Source organism: Oratosquilla oratoria, chromosome 3 (genome assembly GCF_046742065.1).
Source record: "Oratosquilla oratoria isolate Oo_2021 chromosome 3, ASM4674206v1, whole genome shotgun sequence".
Lineage (NCBI taxonomy): Eukaryota > Metazoa > Arthropoda > Malacostraca > Stomatopoda > Squillidae > Oratosquilla > Oratosquilla oratoria.
This window is the reverse complement of record NC_134779.1, coordinates 12,098,429-12,120,928: the sequence shown is the minus strand read 5'-3', so window position 1 is coordinate 12,120,928 and position 22,500 is coordinate 12,098,429. Positions and strand designations below refer to the sequence as shown.

Genomic DNA, 22,500 nt, shown 5'->3' with positions numbered 1-22,500 from the left:
GTTCTTCCCCTGAGCAGTCGTGAGTAATGCCCCTTCATCCCATTCACTCTAGAGTTGTCGCCAGCGACACGACGACACTTGTTTCAGGGTCAAGGGCATCTTGATCCAACAAAGACCATAAACTGAGCTCGTCAAGTGTGCTTGTGCGTCAATACCCTTCTTGGTTCTCCCGATGAGTTGGTAACCACTTCATCAAACCGCCACACGACCGACTGACTGACTGGACAATGGATCACGTCAGCGAGATACAATGTACACAACACACACACACACACACACACACATGTATGTACTATACACACCCTAACCAAACTTACTTCATTCACTCAGTCACACGCACACATACACAAACACACACAAGTACCACACTGCCAGCCCACCCGCTTTAGTTGGAGACTTCCTCGACTTGGACGTTTATCCAGGCTGCCGCAAAGCTTCATTCAGATGAAGGAGAACCCATCCTTGTCCAACTGATGAATATATCGATCCTTTGGGCATGTTTTCGGGATATATATATATATATATATATATATATATATATATATATATATATTATACAATATATGTATATATATATAATATATATATACAATATATATATATATATATATATATATATAATACATTATATATAATTATAATATATATATATATAAATATATATATATATAAATATATATATAATAAATATATATAATAAATATATATAATTTTATATATATAATATATATATATAAATATATATATATATAAATATATATATAATAAATATATATATAAATATATATATAATAAATATATATAATTTATATATATATATATATATATATATATATATATATATATATATATAGTGACGAGCCTACACCAGGAGGCGCATAGCTACGGCCGAAACCGTCGCCTTTGGCCTTTGTAGTATGCTCTTGAAGGACTATTGGGACAGGCAGTCACTGCTGGGAATCGTAGAGGAGTGCGGGATTCGAATCCACAACTAAGCGAGTGCGAGACCAGCACGCTTCCGATTCCACCACCAGCGATTTTAAACTGTGCTACAAAAAGCTAGCCCCCACCCCACCCCGAATCTCTTCGACATTCATGAATTCACATCTGCTCGTTCTTGTCCTAATATCAACAAACAAGCTCTACTTAAATCGCCTAAGCTGTACAGCGGTCCATTAGATTCGTTTCATACTTATCGACTTTTTGCTGTGCGTCGTCCACAACACGATGTCCTGCTCTCATATAACCACGGGCATCTATTAACGCTTTCACACATGGTCGTGACGTGTGAAGGCGCCCACGGACATACGTACATACATATACCAAAGGCTTTTTTCCCTTTACAAGGTTATTTGAGAGCACGACGTCGTGTCGTGTACGACGCACGGCGAAAAGTCGATACGTGTGAATTGATCCATACTCTAGCACCAGGCTACTGTCAATCAAGTCCGGGGGAAGAGGAATGAAGGAAACGGGGGAGATGGGAGGAAGTGAGGAAACGAGGAAGGGGAGGAGTGGGAAGGGAAGGGAAGGGAAGGGAAAGGAAAAGGGGGAGAGAGAGGAAATGAGGAAAAGGGGGAAAGGGAAGGAGGAAGGGGAGAAGGAAATGAAGAATTAAGTAAACGGGGGAAATGAGAGGAAGTAAGAGAATGAAGAAGGGAAAGAGAGAGACGGGAGGGAAGAAGAGAAGAGGAAAGAGAAAGGGGAAACGAGGAAAGGGGGATGGGGAGGAAGGGAAACTGAGTGTGGTGAATTCCATGGAGAATAAAACAGATGAAGCAGTTGAGTGGGATGAGGAGAGGAAAGATGCGGGGGGGGGGGGCAGGGGGAGGGGTTTGGATTTGGAAGGGTGCGAAGATGGAGAACAGAGGAGCTACTGAGATGGTGTGTAACAGGGTGTGGAGAGGCATAACGGAGAGGGGGGGGGTCGAAAGCGTCAGCGCTAGTCAGGTACCCGAGTGTGCAGGTCCGGCCGTGTGCAGGCACGTCCAGGCGCAGGCGGAGGCTGTAGATAGTTTGAGGGGCCTTGCCGTCACCGAAGTCCGCAGGGGCACGGCGGCCCCCTCCTTCGCCTCCTGATGGTGCTGGCGTCGTCGTCCCCCTAGGCACTGGTGACACAGACGTAGGGGACGGTCCACACTCAAGCTGCTGCAGCTGCTGCAGCTGCTGCTGATACTGCTGCTAATGCTGCTGCACCTCCCAAGGGGGACCGGAATCCGGTGCCTGTCCAGGCCTAGAATCCGGGGCGCCGGACTCCGGTAGAGGTTCATGATGGCGACACACGGGTGACCAAGCCTGGAAGGTGGACAAACGGGAGAGGGGAGGGGGGGGGAGGGGAAAGACAAACAGAAACGGAGGTCATAAACCACAACAACAGGTGATTGACAACAGTCTGATAAACTCACTACAATTCATCACTGTTTTCCAATTATTAGGACCATTTGAAAAATTATCTCAATATTATATATTCTTTCGTTCATAAAAAGACAAATCACAAAAAATTACATTCTCACTGGCCAATACGTTTCTGCTTAGCACAAGCTAAAGGAAAGCAGGAACGAAAGAAAGGAATCTCTTCGTAAAATTTACATCAAATGACCTCCAGCCAGACGACTTTATTTTGCTGAACGGGTGGTGCGGTATAAGGACGCATGTGTACGAATGGAGATTGTGGAGATGGTAGGACAAAGGTGATGGTAGTGGTGGAGATGGAAGCGTGAAAATGGTACTGGTGGTGAAGATTGTGTTGAAGTATGGAAGACGAATCTCATTGGTGAAGATTGTGTTGGAGCTGAAGGTGATGGAGATGGAGGTGATGGGTGTAGATCAAGAATCATGAACTAAAGGCCGGAATCTATCACCATCCCAAGACGAAGAAAATTGTCTGGCAGGTAGTGCGGGGAAAAATCCCTATGATACGTCACCGTATCTGAAGGGGGGGGGGGGTGATCGTCTTGAGTTCCAATTCAAACCACGGTTTTCGTAGCATACAGAAGGAAACACCGAGCAGACCAGCACTACTGCATGTACATTTATATATATACACATACTCGTACATACATACACCCAAGGATACACCTACATCTAGCCAACGGCTCGATACCATTACCAAAGAACTTTCTAGCCAAAGTCTATCCCTCTCTTCCCCCACGCAGGGGCGGAACTCCATCCCGGCAAATGATGTCTAATCACATGGTGCCCTTGTGAGGAATGCGGTTTCAAGTGTGTAGAACGGATATCATACCAATGCAGTTAGTAAACCAAGAACAAGACCCGGAGTGCAAATATTCGTCTTTGTCAATACGAGGTATGCATTACACCCACTAAGTCCTGTGCATGTCCACGGGTCGTAAAGTCTGACCGCAATCCTGAAGGGTGGAGGTGGGGGGGGGAGGGTGAGCCCGTGCCGATGGTCACAAGGGTCCGTGTCCCTGATAGCGCTACAGCAGTCAGTGCCTGTGCCGCAGGCGGCAGAGTTCATCATCGCTCGAGTGGGTGGCCTTGCACCGGCGGAAGCGTTTCCCGCCGGGCGCTCATCGGAGGCATTCGACCTTTGGTAGATCCACTCCGGCACTACACTCGTCCTCGTACAAGTTACTCTGGAAAAGGAGGTGCGCCCCTGCCCCGGGTTAACTCCGGATGGTCCGACTTGGAAACCTTTAGGCTTTGCTTTATTTCATTTTCTTTTTTTGTGTGGTTTGAGAGGCTTGTCCCACCAGATCCTTAACCTTGCAAGCGGTCCGGAACAATTCGTACATGAACCTAGGAGGTTATGTCCACGGTATGCCACTAAAATGACAATACCCGAAGGAAGCCGAGGTCACCTCAGGTCCGAGGTGAGCAAGGGTTGGGGGCCATTACTAAGAGTGGATGACCTTCCTAAACTCTGTACGCCGTGGCCAGGATTCGAACACACTTTCGATATCTCCAAGCGGTTACCCGACACACGCGGTACAGTTTTGGCGCTCCAACTTCCAAGAGCCTTTCGTGCCAACTAAAAGAAGTAGGTGTCCATTTGCATCCACTCAGGCTTTCCGAGCATCATTACCCCTCCCATCTCAGCTCCCCCTTGCTCCTTCTCCACCGTATGGGGTACACACTGCTGCATTCTTTTTAGTCGATATTTCAGTGAATTTAGTAACACCCCGACGGACCCAAAACGAATGCTAGTTACTTTTAATTTCTATTATTTTTCCGTTCTGATAATTCCTTCGTATCTCTCCTGTACCATGACTCATTTTAAAAGGTTTATTTTCCTCAGTAGTGGTTGGAAAACTCGGTTTGTTTTGGTGACTCGAGTTTTTTATGGGCGATTTACTGAAGATAATCGGGCACCTGAGTCACTCGATTCCCAGAGCCTACGTGGCTGCGTGCTGCAGTGAGCCGGGTAGATCTGCCAGAGATAAGAGGTGCGAACCTTGGTGAGACGAGTTATTCTGAATGAACCGTGACATTAAACATGATAGATTTTTGGTTAGGTTATTCTCCATCACATCCCCCAAAAAAAAAAAAAAAAAAAAAAAAAAAATATATATATATATATATATATATATATATATACTGTATATATGTATACACACACACACACACACACATATATATATATATATATATATATATATATGGATATATATATATATATATACTGATGTTACTGTTCATTTACGGTATTCATTTATGGGGGTTCAAAATACTCAGAATGATAGGAGCTATCCAATGATATAGATAAAAACTGTGTGAGACTAGCAAATAACTTTACATTTACAGATTTTTCATTATAATCCCTCTCCAATCTGTAAGTACCGAGTGGTGAGCTGGGCCTTGACCGGGGTCCACCAAATGGGCCCGGACTGGCTCGAGTCGGTGGGGCAACTCACGGAATTTGCAAAGCGCGGCCTGAATCAGTTAAGTTCTACTGTAAGTCACTACGAGTCTCTGACTCACTCGTGATATTCATTACCCGATTCCGTAACTCGAGTTTCGAGGCGGAACCCTTAGCTTGTCATGAGCTGGTATTCTGTAGGGAAGAGGCCAAACGCAGAGTATGGGAGTCCAATATATTTTACGTTTCGCCCAGCAGGGCTTCTTCAGAAATAACATCGATGTTATTTCTGAAGAAGCCCTGCTGGGCGAAACGTAAAATATATTGGACTCCCATACTCTGCGTTTGGCCTCTTCCCTACAGAGCTGTTGCAGTCATTGCTGCCTTTACTCAGCTGGTATTCAATGAACAGCCAATAGTCCTGTGGTGGAGGGTGGTGTTTACTCGTTCATACGAGTACCAAGTAATACATATGACCATTATACATATTTTACATACCACTCCAAACGGCCGACATATGCACAATGCAAGGATGTAAACAAACACAAAGTGAACGAGTTAATGGGGACGATGACTCGATTCACCCGATTCAGTGAAAGGAGTCGTTCGATTTGAACGAGTGACTACTCGCGAGTCTTACATCACTACTAATTAGACTGGCTTCTGTACAGTTGACATTATTGTCACTGTAATTGCCCAGCTAGAATGAAGCTTCTTTTACATTCTGGAATGTTCTTCCCCCGGTCACTAGAACTTCCGGGTCTTCAACCTCCTCAACTCTACTCTCATCTTAGTTCTCCCTCTCTATCCCTCCTATCTCATCTTATCTCTCTCGCCACCATGATGCCCCTTTCCCCTCTCTGTATCCACCTACTTAACGTTTCCAATCCCTTGCTTGGTCGCGTTCCTTCTCTCGGCGATCCCATCAATCAGATTTCATCAAGTGATTATTAATCCAATACTCGTTAACCGAGAAAGGCCACGTGACACTGATGCCATCTTGAGCTTCCGTGTATCTACTGTGTGCCGCCGGGCGATTTCACTCAGCTCTGAGAACCCGTCCTTTACCTCCCACGACGAAAGAATCTAAAAGTGTATTTCACACCGGACTTCCACGGGCTTCAACAACTCGGACAGTTGAAAGTTTGGGTAAAAACGACTTCGGTTACATTATCTTATTTTTTAAATCTTCAAATATCAAATCATCTTTCTGTCATATATAGCAAAGCAGAATGATGAACTGATTGTAAACCTATACGGATGTTAGGCACACTGTTGAAATATTCTTAGAGAAGTCTAGACATCTAAAAGCGAAGTCATTTTCTAGTTATTCAAATGGAGGTTGGAGATGGGGTGTGAGAGGAAAAATATCCCTGTGTGATAACCCTTTGATGTGAAGAAGGGGTTGGCTGAAACTGTCTGACCTCTGACACTAATACGGGGGAGGGGCGGCGAGAACGAGCGTTGATTTCATATGAATGAGTGGAGGAGTGGTAAACGCGGATAGACCGGGGGGGGGGGTCAATACAGTGTGTGTGTGTGTGTGTGTGTGTGTGTGTGTGAGAGAGAGAGAGAGAGAAAGAGAGAGAGAGAGAGAGACGTTGGTCACTGACGTATGTCCGACACGAATACGGGGGTACGGGTGAGGTGGACTGGACTGAGATGACACCGACTTTCTCGGATGCGGGCACTACATGCCACAAGACAGTTCAAGGAATGGTTCATTAGATGATCGGTATGCATGTTGTGCAATGTATTATACGTGTAATATACCCCGTCTAGGATATTGGCTGCATGTTATTGTGACAAAGTAGCATGCAGTTCATAATTTAGGGTCTATATGGGGCGCCCCTATGGACCAGAGTCACACATTATTTTGTCTGTGATAGAGGAAGACTCTGTTCATAGAGAAATTATGACACTTTTATTATACTACGACTGTCCCTCCGTTATGCTGTCCCCCAACCCCTTGTTACTGTCCTGTACCATTTCTCTGAATATTCATTTTCTTTTTTCGTCTACCCTTTGGTGGGGGATAGAATGCTGCCACCAAGTCTTCCCACTTGAATTGTAAAAGGCGACAAAAAACGGGACGGGGGTTAGGACTAGGAATCCTGCTACTTGTAGTCCCACAGGGGGCATTAAAAAAAAAAAAAAAAAAAAAAAAAAAAAAAACGCACACATAGGGTTTAGGAGTTTTCCAAACAGTACCCGAAGGTTTGGGTCTATTAATGTGCGTGGAAGTGGTATAGACGAGAGTAAAAGGGAAGAGATAGACAGTATGTTTGTGAGAAGATGGATGTGTTGGCTTTGAGTGAAACTAAATTGAAAGGGAGGGGCGAGTTTGAGTTTGGGAGTGTAGTAGGGAGGTTCTCAGGAGTGAAGAGGGGATGAGGGAGAGAAGGGGTGGCTATATTAGTAAGTGAAGAGATAGGTAAGCGTGTAGTGGAGTGGAAGGAGGTTTCATCAAGGTTGATGTTGATGAAGGTGAAGCTGGGAAGGGAGATGTGGGTTTTTGTAAGTACGTATGGGCCTGGTAGTGAGAAGAGCGTAGAGGAAAGGGAGGCATTTGGGTAAATTTAAACGAGTGCATAGAGGGATTAGGGAAAAATGTCACTGTAGTTGTATTGGGAGACCTTAATGCTAGGGTAGGAAACGAACCAATAGACGGATTGATTGGGAAGTTTAGAATTCCAGGTACAATTCGTAGTGGAGAATTGATGGTGGAGACGTGATTTGAAAGAGAGTTGATGATAGCAAATACAGTGTTTAAGGAGTAATTGGTGAGGAACAGTGTGTTTTTAGGACAAGTAGGGGTTGTGTAGATCAGATTTTTGTGGTAAGACATATGTGAGAAAGCCAATGGAAAAGGTTTACGACAGGGTAGACAGGAAGGCACTGTGGGAGGTACTGCAGATATACGGGATAGGAGGAAAGCTGTTAAGAACAGTCAAAAGTTTTTACGAGAGTAGTAGAGCTTGTGTTAGGATTAGAAATGAAGAGAGTGAATGGTTTGAGGTAAAGGTGGGACTTCGTCAGGGATGTGTTATGTCGCTCTGGCTGTTCAATCTATACATGGATAGGGTGGTGCGAGAGATGAATGCAAGGGTAGTGGGTCAGGTGTTGGAGATGGTTAAAGAAAATGGAGAAAAGTGGGAAATAAGCCAGTTGTTGTTTGCTGACGACACTGCGTTTGCAGCAAGATCAGAGGAGGGATTGAGGAAGTTAGTGACAGAGTTTGAGAAGGTGTGTGAAAGAAGAAAGCTCAAGATAAATGTGGGTAAAAGTGATGAGATGTACAAGGGGAGAAAGTGGCAGTAGGCTGGAAGTGAGTATTAAGGGAGAGAGACTGGAGGAAGTGGATAGTTTTAGATACTTGGGTGCGAATGTGGCAGGAAAGGAGGAATGGGGGTGGAGGTAGAATGTAGATTGAGAGAAGCGAGTATATGTCTTGTTGGATTAAGAAGTGTAATGAGAAATAGACATGTGGAAATGGATGCTAAGAGGAGGTTATATGAAGGAGTGATTGTGGCGACAGCACTGTATGGGGCAGAAGCATGAAACATATGAGAGGAAGAGAAGGATTTCGAATGTGTTTGAGATGAAATGCCTGAGAAGTATGATAGGGGTTACTGGGCTAGAGTGAGAAATGAGGAAGTGAGGAGGAAAACAGGGGTGGAAAGGGATTTGGGAGATAGGGTGGATGAAAGTGTATTGGGATGGTTTGGACACATGGAAAGAATGAGTGGAGAAAGATTAGTAAAAGAGGTGTGGAAGGCAGAGGTGGAAGGAGTGAATATGAGGGGGTGTCCTAGGATGAGATGGATGGATGGGGTAAAAGGGGCATTACGAAAGAGAGGAATGTCTGTTGAGGAAGGACGGGAGAGGAATGTCTGTTGAGGAAGGACGGGAGAGGACAGAATATAGGGGTGAATGGAGAAGGGTTGTATATGGATGATGCTGTGATGCATGAGGGGGTGATGGTGTATGAGAAATAAATTGACGCAGCCCGAAGGGATTTCTCCCCGTCTTCTTTTCTGCATAAGAGGACGGAGAGGGGGGAGGTCGCCGAATTAATGAAGCGGCCTTGCTGTGGATGTGCCGTGTCTTGCGACACTGCTTCTGACCCAGGGCAGTGGACAGGATGCAGGGATGACCCGTCATCCAGGAGGTGCCAAGATGTGAGGGAGGGAAGAGGGTGGAGGGGAGTGGAGTATGTAAGGGATGGAATAGGTGGGAGTGGTTTCTATGCCTTTTTCTTTTTTGGCTACCTACCGTGTAAGGGGAAAAAAGCCTTTGGTATATGTGTGTGTATATATATATATATATATATATATATATATATATATATATATATAATATATATATATATATATATATACAAATATATATATATATATATATATATATATTTGTCCTGCAGTGGAGAGAATGCAGAGATGACCCGTCATCCAGGAGGTGCCGAGATGGGAGGGAGGGAGGAGGGTGGAGGGGAGTGGAATATGTAGGGAATGGAATGGGTGGAAGTGATTTCTATGCCTTTGTCTTTTTGGCTACTCACCGTGTAAGCGGGAAAAAGCCTTTGGTATATGTATTATATATAATACACACACACGCGCGCGCGCTGACAAACATTCACACTCCAAAGAATGAAGTGTACAGGCACAGAGAATTAGGAGAAAATAGAAACGAGGTGAGAGAGAGAGAGAGAGAGAAAGAGAGAGACAGAGAGAGAGAGAGAGAGAGAGAGAGAGAGAGAGAGAGAGAGAGAGAGAGAGAGAGAGAGAGAGAGAGAGAGAGAGAGAGAGAGAGAGAGAGAGAGAGAGAGAGAGAGAGAGAGAGAGAGAGAGAGAGAGAGAGAGAGAGACAGAGAGAGAGAGAGAGAGAGAGACAGAGAGAGAGAGAGAGAGAGAGAGAGAGAGAGAGAGAGAAGGAGAGAGAGAGAGAGATAACGTCCTCTTCACTCGACCCTCTCTGTAAAGTTGCCGCCTCCTCAGCTGCTTGGTTCTGCCGGTCGGACGGTCGTGGTAATGACCGTCACCGTTGTAGTTAAGAGTGCTCCGACAATTACGTCGCAAAAGCTCGTTCTTCGTCCGCCGCCTATGACTCGTAACAGATCGTTAAGTCTGAAAAAAAAGAGACGCACAACTTTCTTCCTCCTCCTCCTCCTTCCACGCTACTTCTGTCGAGAATCCCGTGGTGTAAAACGTGTTCTAAACTGAGAAGTGAAACCGAGGGACTTTCCCACCATCCTCTTTTCGGGTTTCATTTCCACGTAGTAGTAGTATGGGTGAAAAGTATGTTCTGAATAGGTCAATTAAGACGTTTGTATATACGTGCGCGAAACCTCCTTTTGTCTAAACGAAAGAGCTCGTTTCGGGAGACCTCAAGAGCTTCAGACGACGATGTAAATAACAGAGAACATCAATTCGATTTTGAAAATAATGCGGAGGAGTAAGAAGAGGAGGTGGCCCATCCAAGGACCACAAGTGCAAGAGTTCGGGCCGGGCCAGGCGGCCGGACCAGGCGAACACGTGCGAGGAGCTCTCGACCGCAGGCAGAGAAAACAAATCTCAGTGGTAGGAACCGGCAACACCTCACCTCCAAACTTGGGTCGAACGCAAGACTCGCAAGACGTTTGATTCCTCACGGATGGAAATAATCTACAGATGTGTTTTTCAACCTTTCAAGCTTCGTAGACCCCTTGTATATTCAGGGGAGTCCTTGATACGAGATTATATAGGATATAATCATTTCACATTTGTATGTAAGAATTTTTAAGAGGTTTACTTTTTACAGGAACCGGTGTCTATTATAAAGGACGAATGAAAAAAAACCCTGGACATTTCAAATAAGACACATTGTGTCATCATGAATTAACTGTAACATGTTGAATTCTCCGTCCTGCCGACCCCTAAGTAGGTTTCTGCGGCCCTTTAGGGTTCCGCGGACCCCTGGTTGTGAAACACTGATGTAGACAACGCTGCAACGTAAATTGTTACTCTGTTCTGTCCCCCGCCAAACGTGTGCGTTCGTTCGAGTGGATTCCACCTATGGAGGTAAGGCTCAGTCCATCCCAATCTCCTTTATCACCCCCACCCCACCCCCCTGCTGCTGGGGACTGGCAGAACAATCCATGGGTCACATGAAGAATTGTCACCCCGGAACGCCCACATGAAGATTCGTCACCCAATGAGATCCCACTTGAAGAACTGTCACCGCAGTGCTATCAACAGTGGAATAAATACTAGGTTAGGTTGAACGAGGGTTAAGATTAGGTTAAATTGAATGAGGGTTATGCTTATTGCCATCCAGTTATACAACCGAAGAATCGTAAACCCAGGATGGCCCACATGAAGAACCGTCACCATGTTAAAGTCTGGGGGTGATGATTTTTCATGTGATCCCAATCCATTCATTTTTATCGGCCACTGCTATCTTTAGTCTCACGCCACAATTTTTATCGGTCATCAAATTGTCAAATTATCATTATCGCCATACTGTCATCACTATCAACATTATCAAAATAAATTCCCGTTGTGTGTGTGTGTGTGTGTGTGTGTGTGTGTGTGTGTGTGTGTGTGTGTGTGTGTGTGTGTGTGTGTGTGTGTGTGTGTGTGTGTGTGTGTGTGACGAATCCCGGTTCTCGTGACGCCGATTCGTGTTCGTATACAACAGCAGCAGCAGCCGGCGACTTCTCCTCGGCCCCTGGAAGACGTCCGAGGACAGAGGGCAACGGTGACTAACTCCTCGTTCGTAGTTCAGTGTCTCATGGCGTGAGCTCCCCGCCGCCTTTCTCAGGACAAGAAGGCGGATGTGTCGGACAGGGGATCACCAACCTACCAAGGTCGTGCTCGTGTAGCGCAAGTTAACGAGTCAAGCAATTTCAAATACGAGTCAAATTATAAACATTTGGAACAAACAAAACAGTAACCACCCGTCAACTAAAGACAAGCTTCTATGTCAAGGTCAACACACACACACACACACACACACACACACACACACACACACACACACACACACACACACACACACACACACACACACACACACGCGCGCGCGTCCAGACCCAAACACATCCCACTGCCCTCGCCTACATCTCTCCCACTCCTCTCCCTTCCTCCCTGGGTAATGGTTTGGAAACACGAAACTTGCCCCCCTCTACACCCCCACCCCACATCCTCGCTGAAGCCCTCCTTCTCTACCTCCTCCCAGTTCAACGTCTTCAATTCCGTGACGCAGAGTCTATAACTGGTTATGGCGAATACCGACTGGCCGAGAGGCACACCGGCCAAGCGGTCTAAACATAGTTCCGCCGGGGTCTGCTTCCCGGCCGAATAAAATTGTCGGAGAGCAGCCCGTGGGAGGACGCCCAATGCCGGCTGCCGCGGTATTGCAGGACTTGGGCACTAATGCAGGCACTCGAGACACTCAGGCATGCTCGCTCGCCAGGCACCGGCCGGGCGGGTCAATACAATGTCTGCACGCAACCGCGCTTATTGCAGGTCTGGCTGAAATTTCTTTTCTGCAGAAATGGCAGCGCTGATACCATCACACAAAATTATTACGAAAAGAAAGAAGTGAGGATGCCGGTGATCATGCATTACGTCCCATGTGACCTGAACTCTCAAGGTCAGAGCAAGCAAGCAAGCATGCAAGCAAGCACCAAGAGCAACAACGGGGTCGAGGGTCCGCAGGGTCGCGCTATGGTGGGCACTCGTCCACACGGCAAAGGCCCTTGGTATGGTCCCAGCAGCCTGGCACTGCCGACGATAAGTGCCGGGCTCTATCACGCACTCCATTCATGGAGGTAACGTGAAGTTAAAAGACGACGTTGCTAGAAGTACACCATTCACGCGGGCTCCTTTGCAAAGACGAACCCCCCCCACCCACATACACACCTTCATCCCCGCGTCCTATTCATGGACCGACAGAGCTGCCCTCGTTGAAAAGTTTGCACGCGCGTGCGCACATTTGTGGGTGGGTGTGGGGGGGGTACTTATACGTGTGCACACTCAGACGCCCCTTGCCCGGCCCGCCGCCACCTGCCCAGGACGCGTCAACACCCACGCGAGGGAATTGAGAAGACCAAAAGCAAACAAGCCCGAGTTTGCTCGGTAACCAAGAGGAGCGAGGCGGAAGACGACAACACAAGGGAGAAGGCGGCGAAGACCAAGCTAAGTGCTCCATCGTCTTCCTCGTCGAGTGAAGACTTCGGAGGGCCCAACAAAGCGGCAGCGTGACGATCCACAGAACTGGCACCGCCATGAAAGCAAGCACTGACGAGGCGACCACGAGCCCGCCTCGTCGCCTCTCCGAGACAAAGACCTGGTGGCTGCAGAGGGGCTCAGCTGGTCACAGCTGGCAGAAACACAAAGATCCAGCTCAATGTGCATACCTCAAGATAAATTTAAGTGAGGCTAGTGAGAATTAAACCATGTAATAAATCTCAAATGGTTCATGCAATGCTGAGGTCTTCTTTCGCCGTGGTTGAAATGATCACGTGGTCATAGGTGCAAGTCTGTCGATAGTATTGGAGTTGCACCACTGGACTAAAGCCAGAAACGACCCACTACCAACGAACTAATTTTTCATTGCCACTGACTGAATTCTCGACGATCGAAGCACTGCAGGTAAGGTTTGTGGCAAACCCAAACGTAACTGGGGAGGGGAAGGAGGGAATGGGGTGGGGTGTCACATGAGCGTAAGCCAGCGTGCCCAGGTTGGCAGAGAAAAGAAAAACGTCAACTCGAAGATTGGCGCCTACGATCAAGATTATATGCATTGAAAACGTCGGCCCGACGAGCTGGTTGGCCGGCTGCCTGGTTGGGTGGTTGGGTGGTCGATGGGTGGCACGCAACAAGACCCACGGACTGGCACCCTCCTCCTCCGATAAAAACTTTGCATACGTGCACATATCATCACTGTGATTCGCTGCCTCATTTCAAAACCCTTCCGCACGGCTGGCGAGCAGCACAGTTCTCGGTGTAGGATTATGCGCAAGATATGCAAGTTGTAGCACAGCACAGGAGGGAAGGAAGGTGGGAGAATGCTAATGACGTAATACACATTGAATAGTCGAATCCGATGCATTGAGAAACTTGCAAGCAGGGACACGGACACACATCCACCAATTAGTAAAACACTCGGCAGCTCTTCAGACATTGCCTTCACTCTTTCGCATTTCCGAGCCAAGGACACTCATCGAGATTCTCTATCGGGTGCGGCCCCAGAGTCGTCCTTGGTAGACACAGCGTCGACTGCGGGCAAGGAATTATTATTATTTTTCTTCTCCGACGGACAATGATGACGTCATGTCGCTTTAGAGGGGCTGTCAGGCAACGGAGGGAAGCTTTCGATTATAAAACGATCTCCAAACCACGCTCCACCATAACTATTGTTAAGCCACAATTTGCAAAATATATCCACGTTCCTTGAGAGCCGAACCTGCTCACCCCGACCCGTTGCTCCAAGACATCTTACGCAGGCTACCTAACCCTCCTTCCTTCAGGAGGGAACTCATAATGGAAATGTTGCGAATAGAAACAGATAAACAAGGGTGAATATATGTCATATATTTCGTATTTACGTACCCTCGGCTCGGTATGGGGTGGGGGTGTAGGGGAGGAAATGACTGGTGCTAGTCCTGGTCGGGGGGGGGGTGGGTTGTCAAACTAAGAAATTTGGTCTGACTGACTCCGGATTCTAGCTAGGAAAGACCTTCGCTCATTGGGGTTAATCTGACTTGACCCCGGACGCGTGCGTTCACAGCAACGCAGCAAGCTCACATGCTGTGACCTGCTTCGGCAGCACGTCCATCGCTCAGTCTCAGTCAGTCTCTCTCTCTCATAAAGTACAACTGGCATGGCCTGCTCGCAAATGGGTATCCCTGGCGGAAACAAAAAGCAAGAACTGCAGTAACAGCACCCACAACCCCATCACCCTTATCCATTCGCAGGATCTATTGGAGTGCGTGTTCGAATCGCGACGCAACAAAATTCTTTGTGGCCAATCCACTGCGGGTAATGGCGATGGTGGTGGTGTAGGCCATGTGGTCTGTGCCAGTTGAGAGAGGGAGAGGGAGGAAGAGAGAGCGACAGTCCATGGTGTCATGTACTTTTTGCTTCAAAAAATGTCTGGGCCTCTCTTCTGTCCCTTTGTTCTCAACACCCCTCCTCTCCCCTTCGATTTCTTGAGCGATTTTTTCCTTTTCTCCTCTCAGGAGGGCTTGACCCTAAAATATTCTGAATTTCCCTCTCCTCCTCAATGTTCATTTCTTTTTGTACCATGCCTTTCTTCCAATAGTACAAGCAAGACAGTCGGTCGTGGTGGTAATCCCACACTCTCTCCTACTCCTCCATCTCCTCTTCTGACCTTTTCCAATTACCTACTCCTTTCCGTTGGCCTCCTCATCCTTTTCTTCTCCCTCCTCATCCTCTTCTTCTTTCAGAAGTCACGCAATTCTTTAGCACCGGGGAACCTATTGCAATCCCTTCCCTTCCCCTTGCAAGCACACCACCAGCACTCTTTTAAGACTCCCCTCCCTCCATCTGTGTGATTACAAAAAGGAACGTTGTACAAAGGGGCCAAGCGCGGCGGTGGAGCCGCCGGACCACTGAGCCCTCTCTTCACTTACGCAGAATGCGGTGCCGTGCTGGCCCTGTGCCCACAAAATTGTCCGGGCTGAATAAGATAGTTTCAGTTCCACCAATCGTACTGTTATGGAATAGAGTAATAAGCTACTTATAGAGAACAGAAATAAAATACCAGGGTCCTCGGTATTTCTATACTTAGGAAGGGAAGGCGTTACAATGTTCATGGGGCAGCTTGGCAATTTGGACACGGGTTACAGGTATATGCGAACATGTTTACGCCAGTTACCAGCCATGAACACAAATTTAGAGCAGATACAGTGAGGCTCGTAAACATCCATTGTCTCGGTGAAACCGTGTCGTGGTTATGATTGGTGGTATTTACATCTTGTTAGAACATTTCAAGACTTCCCGTAAACATTGCAATATGACAGTCAATGTGGCGGCTGCTGCGCCAATCCATGATGTACCTTCCTCGTAACCACTGCCGTTACTTGTCATCTCAAACTACAACAGAAACTGCTTATTTATTTCTGGAATTTAAAATGGTTTTTGATATTGCTCCACCAAAACGACAATTTTAATAGGTTGCACAATCGTAAAGAAAATTGTTCTGATTGTCAAATATACATGGAAATATATTACAAGTGGAGTTCCTCACGGTTTCTTTGGCCACCTCTCTCCATAACGTTAGGAAAATATCATGGACTGAAATCTACTGGACTGGACCCAATTTTGTTTTATCAAGATGTGCTTAAGAAATGAAATCTCGAATCAACTACACAGAACATTTGTACAGTCTGGGCAATGGTTTGCAAATTCGGCTACGAAATCTCAAGTGTGAAGTTATACAGGTGACCACAACGCCAAGTTATTTGGAGAGAGAGAGAATCGTTCATCTCCGTGGTCCTTCGATAACAAAGGGATCAGATCAATCTCGATTAATCCCTTGCATACCAGGTGGAACTTTTCCTTTCATCACGACTACTGCCAGGGTATTTCATTCACCTTCGTATCACTTTCAACAAAGAGAACCAAAGACACCCATACTTTCATTCGTTCGGCTGCCGGGATATTCTCTTCAGCTCCACAATAACCCTTCGGTTGAAGAGCATCCCCTTCCCTCTTTTTCCCATTCGCCCGATGTCCAAATGGGCCACGTCCTTGCCCTGAGAGCGTTCCCCTACGGGAAAGCCTATGCTCCAAGGAACCGTCGAGGGATCGATCGAGGGCACGCAAGCACTACACGGGAGTCTGTTGACTTTAATGGAGGCGGTGGTGGTTCCTTCTCTTCCTCATCCTCTACCGCAGCTGTCAAGATACCCCTCGTCGTCACGTGCCGCTCCTCAACACCCCCCCCCTCCCCTCTCTATCAACGTGGCGGGGTATGTGGTCCTCTCCTGGCGGCTACCTTCAAAGAACGCACTCCACAGATGAAAGTAATGGAGGAGGGAGAGCGGGAGGGCAAGAGCCTGTGACATCATGAAGGAGAAACCTTGTAGATGACGGCTCCCCTTGCCTCACTCCTTTTCTCTCAATCTGCGCGGTAAGCGAGGCTGCGCGGGGTCTGCTGGGCTCCAACGGAAGGGAGCATTCTTTTACAATCCCCTGCCCCAAACTGGAGTGAGAAGAGTGATTAAATGATTCAATATCACAAACTGCATTTTTTCATTTAACATCCACTAGTTTTACTTGAAGAATAAGTAATATTAATATATATATATATATATATAAGATAACAAATAAAAGCAACGTCTATAAAAAGGCAAATGGTACGATTTGGAATGTCCCATAGGCCATACTGTATGTGCTTTTTCAGCGTGATATCTAATTGTTTTACAAGAATAATAATTAAATAATATTCAACAAAAAATAATCTCGGTATACAAAAAACACAAATGGCACAAATTCTCAAACACACTAATACTGATATTTTTAACAGCCTGCTGCTGATGCTGGCGATCAAGATGTCGAATAACATTGACAAGATAAGCAATCAAATCCATCCACTGCTATTTACCGACTTATGCGTTCCCTCTGGTTATCGCTCAACGATTCTATTCAGGCGAGGGAGGGCCCCTTCTTAAGCAAAAATGCTAAACAGACATGGGGAAGGTGATTTACATACACTTAGTCGCAACAGTGCACAGTGACCGAGAGAGTGAGAGAGAGAGAGAGAGAGAGAGAGAGAGAGAGAGAGAGAGAGAGAGAGAGAGAGAGAGAGAGAGAGAGAGAGAGAGAGAGAGAGAGGAGAGAGAGAGAGAGAGAGAGGGGGGTTGTAAGTCGTCGCCATCCACCACGGGCATCCTCATCTTCTTTGTCTGTATTCACACAAGGATGGTGAGAGGGAGGGGGGGGGGGCAAGCGCCGTCGCCACAACAGTCAACGTCATAACGCGTAATATGCGACCACAGCGGCCTTTGTGGCTGGCGAGTCATTGGGGGGGAGGGGGGGTGTTGCTGTGGTAGACCTCAGCATGTGGCGGTACACCACAGCATGCGAGGCGTAGGTGGCTGTGGCCAGTGCTGTTGCTGCTGGGAAGGAGGAACACCAGCCAGGCCGTGAAACGAATTTTAGGTGTAAGTGGGGAGCCACTGATGGAAGGTCATGATGTTTCACGAATTTAATTCCACGGAATGCATGCACGGGTGCACTGACCTGTTCGCTTCATTATCATTATCCATTCATGGTAGATACAATTTAAAATGTTCCGGCATTTTACAACCTATACTTTCTTTATTACTTTATGGTTGAAGGGACTGGTTTAGTTTGGTTATAGGATGGATTTCTTTGTACGTTCGTAGGAGCTAAAACAGTTCAAATTACAAACCCTTTAATCCCTGGCAAGTGCTTGGCCTACCTGTCTCACAACAAACCAACCGGAGTAACAAGAGCGTTCAGTCTTGTGGCTCATCAAATCCCTTTATGGTAACAATGACCTGCTAGTTGAATGTGCTTTGGCACAGCGAAATCAGACAGTGGGAATGCGGAATAGGCTGGGGAGGGGACGCATTCACAAACCTCTCTCTCCAGCGCCCTCGGGCACACTAGTGATCTTTCTGTTTTCATTCCCCATGCTCCCCACACGACACAACAACGGCCATCCTCCTCGCTCTCACATCAGCAAATACACAGTTGTAGTATTTTTCACTAACAGCTTGTGTTCACATACACAGCCATTCAAAAGGACACGTCCTTAAACGTACAAAAGTACATATATGTAACACACATATGTTCATCTCGCATACTCATACTGAAGCACATTCACATTGACGCATGTACTATACATACATTCTCCTTCCTTCCACATATTGTGGACGCATAATAAAACCTCAGTTACAGTCACTAATCCTGTCCACATATGGAATACGTTGCTTCCGTATGATCCCTGACCTAAGACGACCAGCTGCGTAGTTGACACCACCAGATAAATAATACAAATACTGCCTAAAACTAATCTTAACCTATTCTACCCACAAAAGAGAGGGCCTGAGACACCTCCTCAACGGGACACGGCAGCATTAGAAATAAAAATATCTTCACGTTACACACTAACCGGACGAGAAGCGACCTCCAGCTGCTAAGAGGTTGAATCAACTTTAGTAATCCGCGGAAATGTTGCGTGTAAAACTTCCTCCAAAGACAATGGACGTGCATTTTTCAAGATTGTCTGGACATTTACTACCTACTTGTATGCTGTAACGTTTGCCAAATACTTATTTTGTTTATTTACATAGTTTGTGCGTTCATCTGTCTCATTGTTTCAGCATCCGACTTATAAAGGTACGACAATTTTCTACACGGGCCTACGCCACTTCAATTCCAGCTTGGTCTGTTCTGACGGTGAAGCATCTCTCCATGTACTGAACCTAAGACGTACTTACAGGCTGGAGTGGGGTGAGAGGCGGTAGAGGGGGCGTGTTCCAGGCCGAGGAGAGGAGAAAGCTGAAAAATGCCCAAGCAAGCCAGACTTTCTCGCGGAGCAGTTGCTCTTCCCCGAATGCCTTGGGTTCTTGTGCCGATATACCGGCTCACATTTCTGGCGCGAAACACGGAGCTAAGCCGGCAGGCCAGCGGAGCCCTCCCAGGCTTTCTCCCGGCCATTAAAAGCTCATTCACCGCCGAGGTAATGGGAAGCCAGCAACAGAAAAAATCATGATTCAGACCTCATAAATTCAGAGAAAATCATAACTACTTCATCTTCTCAAACGGCTCGTTCAGAAGAACCTCATGATGTGTCCACTCCCTGGCCAGCTACAGGGGCTGGCGGGTGGGCGGGCATGCAATGGCAGATCTTTCAATATTTTTCCCCACAAGCCACTCACTTCTTATCACCACTGCTACCAACATCGTCACCACAACAGAGGGAAAGAGAGCTGGGAGAGGGGATAGATAAAATACGGGTTTGAAAGATAAACGACTACAGAGATGGGGAGGGGTTGACGGAGTCGAGATGGAGAGCATACAGGGGAAGGACCTCCTAGATATTCTGGACGGAAACAAGTGTGAGGTGCGGAGATCCAGAGGACGCTGAGAGGAGAGCTTGATGTACATTTTTTCATATCTAAATATTTTTAAGGGCGAAAAAATCAAATCAAATAACATTACAGCACTTTGACCTCTCTATAAGGAAAAACTATGAATAATCCTTCAAAGTCCCGGTGTTGGGGAAGAGGTGTATTGAGATTCCCTTCGTAAAATCGGACTCGCATAGTAAAAGTGCAAGACATTTTAGAAACTAATAAAACGGAGCAGAGTTGGTATGGTTACGGTTGGGGACGGAAAAGCAAAGACGAATCTGAGGCATGGCGTGCGGGCGAAATGGATATGGATGGACGAGCCCCTACATTGTAGGTTACGCCCACTGTGGGTCTACCCATAACTGCCACGTGCGGCCACCGCTCTAATCGTCCGGCAGTAACACCTGGTAGGGTGGACGTCCGTATGCGTGTGTGTGTGTGTGTGTCTAGGGGGGAGGGGATGACGAGGGGGTCGTGAACGCCGCGCCACTGGAGGACGGTCGACATTACGTCATCAGCTGAGAAATGTGGTGGGTGGGTGGGTCGGTTGCTCGGTCCATGCTGGTGGAAGCAAACTTTCACACCGATATCGCAAAAACCATCAGTTACACTGGATATTATCTTGACAACACCACCCCTACCGGCTGTTCCCTTCAAGTGGACAACGAGTGCCCTGCTGCTGGTTTAACTGCCCTTTCAACCGGCAATCCGGGCAGCGTACACACAAACAGCTCTCCGAGCCGGCGTGTTCACAGCCACTTGAGATAAACGGGTTGGCAGTCAACCGATCCGCGGCAACTGAAGTGCCCGTTCGGGCTCAAGCTAACTGCATGACAGCATCTATGAAACAAATGCACAATTGCACACATGCACATGTGTTTTAGCGTGCGTCCGTGCATGTGTGTCGTATGCGCGCACACTCGTAATTCCCCAAACCAAGCTTAAGTGTAATACTACTGCAATTAAACTAAAGGGATTGTTGCCAATGTGACAGTGAAATTATGTGGTTGGATTTGTCAGGAGAACCGACACGACTTTCTTCGTTTTCTACATCGTATGTGTCCACCATGTTGTCGACCAAGTGCCCCACAACATGCTCGGTAACCTGACATTCCGCGAGGCCTTTTCCCATCTTATTCGGACACGACAGCTTGTCCTAAGACAAACGGCTCCGCGCGGTCCATCCATCGCACAAGTTGCTCCTAGGTCAAGACGAAACGAGCGTATCTTCGCCTGAAGGCGTGGGTCCTTCTATGATGCAAATACGTCCATCTTCTCTCCCGTGAACACTTAGGCGAGCCTCTTGGCTTGAAAGGCGTCCCTCGCTGTCCCACAAGGGCCGCGGGAAACAGTTCCGCCATATTGCCTCTCAACCTGAAATGACGGCGCGAGGTCGATTTATGAGCCAGTTTCCACTGGCGGCTGCGCCTGCCACGGACGACAATAACGACGATGCGAGGAAGGGGGTAGATACGCACTGAAGGTGGTGGTGGGGGTGGGTATTACCGCTAGGAGGACGGGAGGAGGGTGAGGGGTCTTTAATAAGCTCCTCCACTTCACCAGAGTAACCTTGCCGAGACCTCTCATCATCATCATCAACCGGAGGGTTTGTTTCTCTCGCTCGGGTCGTCCCCGACGATTGAGGGGGCAAAAAGCTGAAGGAACGTTTCCAGTTATTTAAGGCAGGTCCCGTTCGGCAGGATGACCTCACATACCAAGATCCCGCGCCGTGGAAGACCTGGAAGCGCGTTTGGGGAGCCATAAAATTGTAGAGTGGTAAGCTGGGACGGGGAGGGGGAGGGGAAGGGGAAACAAGGAAGGGTGGACAGGGAAAGGAGACGAGAAGGCAGTGGTTGGGAGCAAGAGAGGCGCAGACAAGTTTATCGACTTTATGACGTGCTGTCTCGATGGCGCGCAGCTCGGACGCTTGTTCAATGACGTTCAAGGTCAAGTTTTATAAGAAAGTACACCAAATTATAAATATTAACAGAAAGAGTGCAGATATTAAAAAATTAATACTGATCAAGTCGATCCGGGGTGACGTGACGCACATTCACCAGTTTACACGCCATGCCATCTGGCCGGGAGATCCGGAGTGCATGCACAACACCATTATGACATATGCGGAATATAAACGAAGCCCCTTAAACATAAAGCCCCCCCCCTCCAGACCCCTTGCAGTGAACACCTGGCACACAGACGCAAACACGATTCCCCACGACGAACACAAGGCTGTCCTGTCGCATTTGCAAACATGAGCACAAAACTTACGCGCCCAACCGCAAATGCCCCGCGTTCACTTGGGAGTGTGCGTGCGCAAGTGCGCGCTCGGAGGCAATGCGGGTGGGCAGTGAGGTGGAGGTGGCGTGCGTGGGAAACGCCAGAAGGCTGAATGCTGGCTGGTCCCGGCGTATACTCACACAAGTAAACTACTTAATTCATTCCTCCTAATCTAACCCGGGGTCAACCAGGCGTTGTTCTCCCAAGCACCGAGCGCATCTACGACTACACACTCTCCCGACATTAAACTAAAACATTTTATGGCTCAGAAATGTAAATCAAT

The 22,500-nt window shown here is 47.3% G+C and overlaps 1 protein-coding gene across 5 annotated transcripts in view; it reads right to left on the bottom strand.

The window, feature by feature from the left end:
• Positions 1 to 22,500, bottom strand: part of LOC143020348 (uncharacterized) — a 273,138-nt gene that overhangs the window by 114,516 nt on the left and 136,122 nt on the right. For 2 of the 5 annotated variants that reach the window (XM_076176705.1, XM_076176695.1), the window contains one exon: positions 1,955 to 2,295. The exons of the other annotated variants lie outside the window; for them this stretch is intronic. In XM_076176705.1, the coding sequence (XP_076032820.1) occupies positions 1,955 to 2,270 (316 nt within the window). In that variant the 5' untranslated portion in view covers positions 2,271 to 2,295. The remainder of the gene's footprint in view (positions 1 to 1,954; positions 2,296 to 22,500) is intronic. 5 annotated transcript variants of the gene reach the window in all.